The sequence below is a fragment of the Stomoxys calcitrans genome, chromosome 4 (genome assembly GCF_963082655.1).
Source record: "Stomoxys calcitrans chromosome 4, idStoCalc2.1, whole genome shotgun sequence".
Classification (NCBI taxonomy): domain Eukaryota; kingdom Metazoa; phylum Arthropoda; class Insecta; order Diptera; family Muscidae; genus Stomoxys; species Stomoxys calcitrans.
This window is the reverse complement of record NC_081555.1, coordinates 87,481,358-87,487,357: the sequence shown is the minus strand read 5'-3', so window position 1 is coordinate 87,487,357 and position 6,000 is coordinate 87,481,358. Positions and strand designations below refer to the sequence as shown.

Below are 6,000 nucleotides of genomic sequence, written 5' to 3'. Positions count from 1 at the left end.
TGATATGGACGATATTCAACAAAAAGGTTAAGAGAGGTACCAAAACGCACCGTTTCAAATTTCATCTAAATGTTAATCGGATCAAAAATGCTCCTTTTATGGGCTCAATCCTCCATATCAGGAGATAGGTCTATACGGCAGCTATATCCAAATACGGTCCGACCTGGACCACATTTGACAGGAATGGGAAGGGGTCTACTAGAACACACTGTATCAAATTTCATCGAATTCGGGTAAAAATGGATCTTTTATGGCCTCAATACCATTTATCGGGAGATCAAGCGGTCGATCTAAGGGCAACTATATCCAAATATAGTCCGATCTGAACCACATTCCACAAAAATAGATAGGGGTCTACCAGAACTCACTGTGCCAAATTTAATCGAATTCAGATAAAAAAATTACCAATTTATTGTCTCAAGACTTTATGTCTGGAGATCGGTCCATATAGCGGCTATATACAACTTAAATCCAATTGTTTGGGACCCGAAGATCAGGTTTATATACAAAGAATTCGAAATCATCAAAAATTGTTTGGAAAATATTTTTATACCCTAGATATCTGCAAAATTATAAATACCCAGCTTTTGGGTATAAATGGGTAAATACCCAACTATTTGCCCAATTTACCGGGTAAATACCTTTTGGGTATTTACCCATCGCCCATCTCTATTTTATGAACCTCTAGAGGAGCCAATTCTTATCCAATTTGGCTGAAATTTTGTATGAAGAGTTTTGTTTCGTCTTCCAACAACTATGCCAAATATAGGCTGGCATTACGTTTTTTTTTGCGGAAAATTTTCGGGTTTGACAAGGTCAAAATGTTGCCATTTACTTATAAAAATTAATACGCCATCAAACAATTAATCAGCAGCTTACCTGCATGTGAACACACAAATGTGAGTGTGTGGGTCATACTGGAATTCATGCATGTGGTTGTAATTTTAACCAAAACCAAACGCTTCGTAATTTATAAATAATGAAACACAAAACAATTTGAAAAGAGACCAATGCAGCATTTATTTGTAAAAATAATTAGCATTTTTAGCATCTTCACTGTTATTAGTTAAATAAGCACAATTTTCCAATAGCCTTTGTCAGAGTCTTCTACTTGTATCAAAATAAAGTTGTTGTAATTGTAATACCAAAAGCACAACACGATCCTTCACGATCGATCGTTATTACTTCATACAGATTTATTGCAATAGCTTGTTATGAAAAAAATTTATTTTTTATTTATTTTAGGAGAATATTTATAGACAATCTAGTTGAACCGGGCCCGCTCCGCTGCACCTTTTTTTACTTTATATGGAACAATATTTTCCTTTGAATATTTATTTTCGATAATTAAAGAGTTTTTAATGAAACACCATGCTATGAAAATGATATATGTATGTATATCACATAACCAACAGTATAATAATGTCTGTAATCTGAATCCCAAATGATCTTTATTGGTCTATTACTTCAGGTTATTTAAATTTGGATGTTAGACGTACTCCATTCTTAAATGACTTTATTTGAGTCCGAATTCTCATGGGGGTTCTGGGAGTTGGAAGGCCCCCATGGTGGTGGTTGGTGGGTTTAGGGGGTGGTGTGAACCCCCAGAACCGTGGTCCCGAATATGAGTATGAATTTCGTGCTCTACTTCCAAATACCTTTCATTTGATCCCCATATTGCCGTGACCGGCCAATATGTATGTCCGATTTAGGGGTGTTCTTAGTGGTCCCCCAGATACTTAGCCCTGAACAAATATCAGCATCGTGCTCTACTCTTAAATACCATTTATTTAAACCCCTTATTGTCATTTGTTTAAGGGGTGTTTATGTGATGAGGTGTCTACCAAACACTAGCCCCAAAATTGGTTAACAAATCCGTTTTCTAATCTCAAATACCTTTTGGGCCATATAATGCCACGGTCAGTCAATTTGTACTCTTTGGGGACTGTTTTGGGCAAGAGAAGGTGCCCCAAATACATGGTCCCACATTTGGATATCAAAATTTCTGTTTTGGGGAAGGGGTAGACCCCCAGAAAATTAGTCCCGAAAATGGGTACCAATTTCGTGTTCTACTCCCCAATGCCTTTCATTTATGCCCCACATTGTCATGGTCGGTAAATATGCCTGAGTTAGGGGTGTTTTGGGGAGTGTGGTGGTCCTCCAAACACTTAGATCGAAAATATGTCAGCATCGTGCTCTGCTTTCAAATATCATTTATTTAAACCCCATATTGCCATTGGCCTCACAATTAGATATCAAATTCGTTTTCTAATCTCTAATACCCTTAATGTAAACCCCTTATTGGAAAGTAAGCAAATTAGTCCGTTTTGGGGTATGAGCCTTAAAAACTATCGATATCGAGCCCCACTCTCTTTAAGACCCAAAGTGCCATGGTGAGCAAATACGTTCAAATTGGGGGTTGTTATGGGGATGGGACTTCCCCCAGACTGTTGAACCTGAATGATATCATATTCGTGGTCTACCCCCAATTACCTCTCTTTGAGCAACATATTTCTATTGTCAGCATTCATGTACTGTTTGGTGGAGTTTTGAGGGGTGGGACAGCCACTAAGTGACTTGGCCCAAAAAAATATATATCAGATTCGTGTTCTACTCTAAAATAGTGGTCAGCAAATACGTCATATTTGGGTGGTGTTATGGGTGTAGGTGGTCCCATAGACACTTTTTCCCGAATACTGATATCAGATTCATGCTTTACTTCCAAAGACCTTTCATTTGAGCCCCATATTGCTAAATTTTTCCCCTTTGGCCCTTTGGGGGAGTTTTTGGAGAGGGACGGTCCCCCATACACTTGGTCGCACATTTTGATATCGATTCGTATTCTACTCGTAAATACCTTTCATTTATGTCCCATATTGCCATGGTCGGTAAATGTGTCCGATTTAGGGGTATTTTGCGGAATGGGTGGTCCCCCAAACACTTCGTCCGACAATTAGATATCAGATAAGTTTTCTAATCTTAAATACCTTTCACTTGAGTCCCAGATTGTCGTGATTGGTGTATATAAATATTTGGTAGGTTTTAGAGGCGTCCCCCCTAGGTACCCCATCCGAAATTTGGTTACCAAACTTTTGTTTTTAGGTTACTGCTAGTGTGCAAACAAAATTTCGCTTAAATCGCCCTACCCACGGAGATCTGGCGTTTCTGTATATAAGGGTTAGGGGGAGGGTGCGTTTCGACTCCTTTAAATCGCCAGACCCTGACAATGTGTCACCGATTGAATTGCAAGCTGTGTCCGATAGGCTGGACCACCGTAGCGCAGAGGTTAGCATGTCCGCCTATGACGCTGAACGCCGTGGTTCGAATCCTGGCGAGACCATCCGAAAAATTTTTCAGCGGTGGTTTCCCCTCCTGATACTGGCAACATTTTTTAGGCACTATGCCATGTAAATCTTCTCTCCATAGAGGTGTCGCGCTGCGACACGCCGTACAGACTCGGCTAAAAAAAGGAGGCCCCTTATCATTGAGCTTAGACTTGAATCGGACTGCACTCATTAATATGTGAGAAGCTTGCCCCTGTTCCTTAGTGGAATGTTCATGGGCAAAATTTGCATTTGTCCGATAGACTAGCTCCTTGGTTTAGGGAGATATACTCTGCTTTCATCAGCATGTCGTTATACCTATGGGGTGGTATTTTTCCTTCCAAAAGCAGGAAAATCGTACCATACGATATCGAAAGATTTTCGTTTTGTTGATCATCCTTATTGGTATCGTTTATGGTAAAAACTCTTAGGAGGTTTATAGAAACATATCTTAGGGCAAATATTCCTGGGGAACAGCATGAATAAAGCAAGGACAAGTCCACTGAAACAGGCTTCCAAGATCGGGAAGAAAGGATCTTAAGCGTCTTAGCTCTTGGCTAGAGAAGGAAAGTCGGCCTGTACTATCCTCCTCTACTCGAATTCTAATACGATTTCTGTAGCAACACTACTCCGGTCATTTTTAAGGAGGCATCGGTAACTATAAGTGCCAAGGGATAAGTGGATTAACGTGGCCCGGTAATTGATTCCCGGTAAATCGGAATTTCTATTGTAAATTTCCAGTACGTGCGCCCGCTTTGGTCTTATAATGAGATGATAGAACATAAACTTTGCCAAGCATCAGCTTGATCCAATAATTGATTTTTTCTCTAAAACTTGTAACACTCTTAAATTTTTGATAAGTATATGGTGCTTTTAATCTTTGGTTTAAATTTTTCAATATTTATTAATACAAATTTCCTTAAATTATATTCACATTAAAAACTTATACATACATACATACAAATATAGAAACATTTTCTAAACAAATGTTAGTCCACCTGCTGTCTTTTTGTATAACGTGGCACCCGCTGCTTTTGCTGTTCTCTCTGTTGAAAGTCGTAATTGTTGTTTTTAGCTATGCTAGCATCCTTGGAAGTTTCCGGTTGGTCATCGATCAAATTTTGTGTTGACTCCGAGAGTATTGGGTTATTGGGCTTATAACGGTAGGCTACCCACATGAACACAATCATATCGGCGAACATAAGACCGGCAAAGAGGAAAAACTCACTTGCCTGCGACTTGAAAATTTTCGCTTCGGCAACAATAACTACAATGACATTGCCAAAGGCAACCGTAAGCAGCCAACAGGCTTGCAACACTGACTTCATGGCCAACGGAGCTTGTGAGTATGAGAATTCCAAACCGGTAACTGAGAACATCACCTCGCCCAAAGTCATGACCACATATTGGGGAACAAGCCATAAGATGTTCATTGAATTCGGTGGAATAACCTCTTCGAGTTTTGTTAGCGTTGAGCCATTATTAGCGACGCCTACGATCAGGGCATAGACACCTCCATGTCTTAGTTGGGCTTCCTGCATTTCAACATTATCAACTAAAACATCGTAGTTGGTGGCTCTTAATTCCATAATCTTTCTATCATCAGCCTTTTTGGAAGATTCCACATCGCCAGATTTATGGGATTTCCATACAATATCCGTGTCAGCATCTATATTAGCCAAATTTCTAACCAAGGGGTTCGCTCTGCTAGGCTTTTCCATTTGCTCTCTATAGATAAAAGGCACTTGGGCATTGATTTTATCTTTGAGGAATATGCTATAGGCTGTTTTCTCTTTGAATTCATAAACTCCACCGCTTAGTTTTGGACAATCTAGATGATTTTTTTAAATTAATCATTCTGTAAAAAACAAAATTGGAAAAGACTTAAAAACTACCTTTTTGTTCCTTTATCGTGTAGAACACCGACACCGATGTATTTTCCAAGTGTATAAAATGTTCGAACTCTTTGCCAAAGCCATTGATGGGAATCTCTTCGAACCCAGTTAGGTTACTGTTTATCGTATATGAACAATCGGGTATTCCATTAAAAATACGCAGTTGAATATAACCCGCCGAAGGTGTTATGGGATAGGTTTTCTGAAAAGGAATTTAAAGTGAAACAGTGGTTTAGAAAATTAATAATATTAAAATTTGTTATTTTCTTTCTTTTTTATTTAAAAACTAGCTGACCCGGGACCGCTCCGCTGCGCCTTCTTTTACTTTATATGGAACAAAAGTTTCCTTGGAATATTTATTTTCGACAATTAAAGAGCTACTAGTGAAATACCATTCTACCCCATATGATATTTATTGGTCTACGAATTTAAGTTTGGATGTAAGGTGTACTCCATTCTTAAAATACTTTATTTCAGCCCGATATTCTCATGATATCTGATTTAGGGGTGTTTTCGGGGGTGAGGTGGTCCCCCAGATAGTTGGCTCTGAAAAAATATCAGCATCGTACTCTTCTTTCAAAAACTATTTATATAAACTCCATATTGCCATTGGTTTAGGGGAGTTTACACGATGAGGCGTCCCCCAAACATATGGCCCAAAATAGGTTATCAAATTCGTTTTCTAATCCTAAATACCACATATTGGCATGGTCGAAAATTTTTTACCCTTTGCGGGGTGTTTTGGGGAAGGGGTGATTCCCTAAATACATGGATATCAAATT

The 6,000-nt window shown here is 38.9% G+C and overlaps 1 protein-coding gene across 1 annotated transcript in view; it reads right to left on the bottom strand.

Moving 5' to 3' along the window:
* Positions 1-4,202: 4,202 nt before the first annotated feature.
* Positions 4,203-6,000, bottom strand: part of LOC106093306 (peptide transporter family 1) — a 31,238-nt gene continuing 29,440 nt past the window's right edge. The window contains exons 7-8 of the mRNA XM_013260356.2: positions 5,219-5,420; positions 4,203-5,154 (exon numbers count right to left, since the gene is read on the bottom strand). Of these exons, the coding sequence (XP_013115810.2) occupies positions 4,313-5,154; positions 5,219-5,420 (1,044 nt within the window). The 3' untranslated portion in view covers positions 4,203-4,312. The remainder of the gene's footprint in view (positions 5,155-5,218; positions 5,421-6,000) is intronic.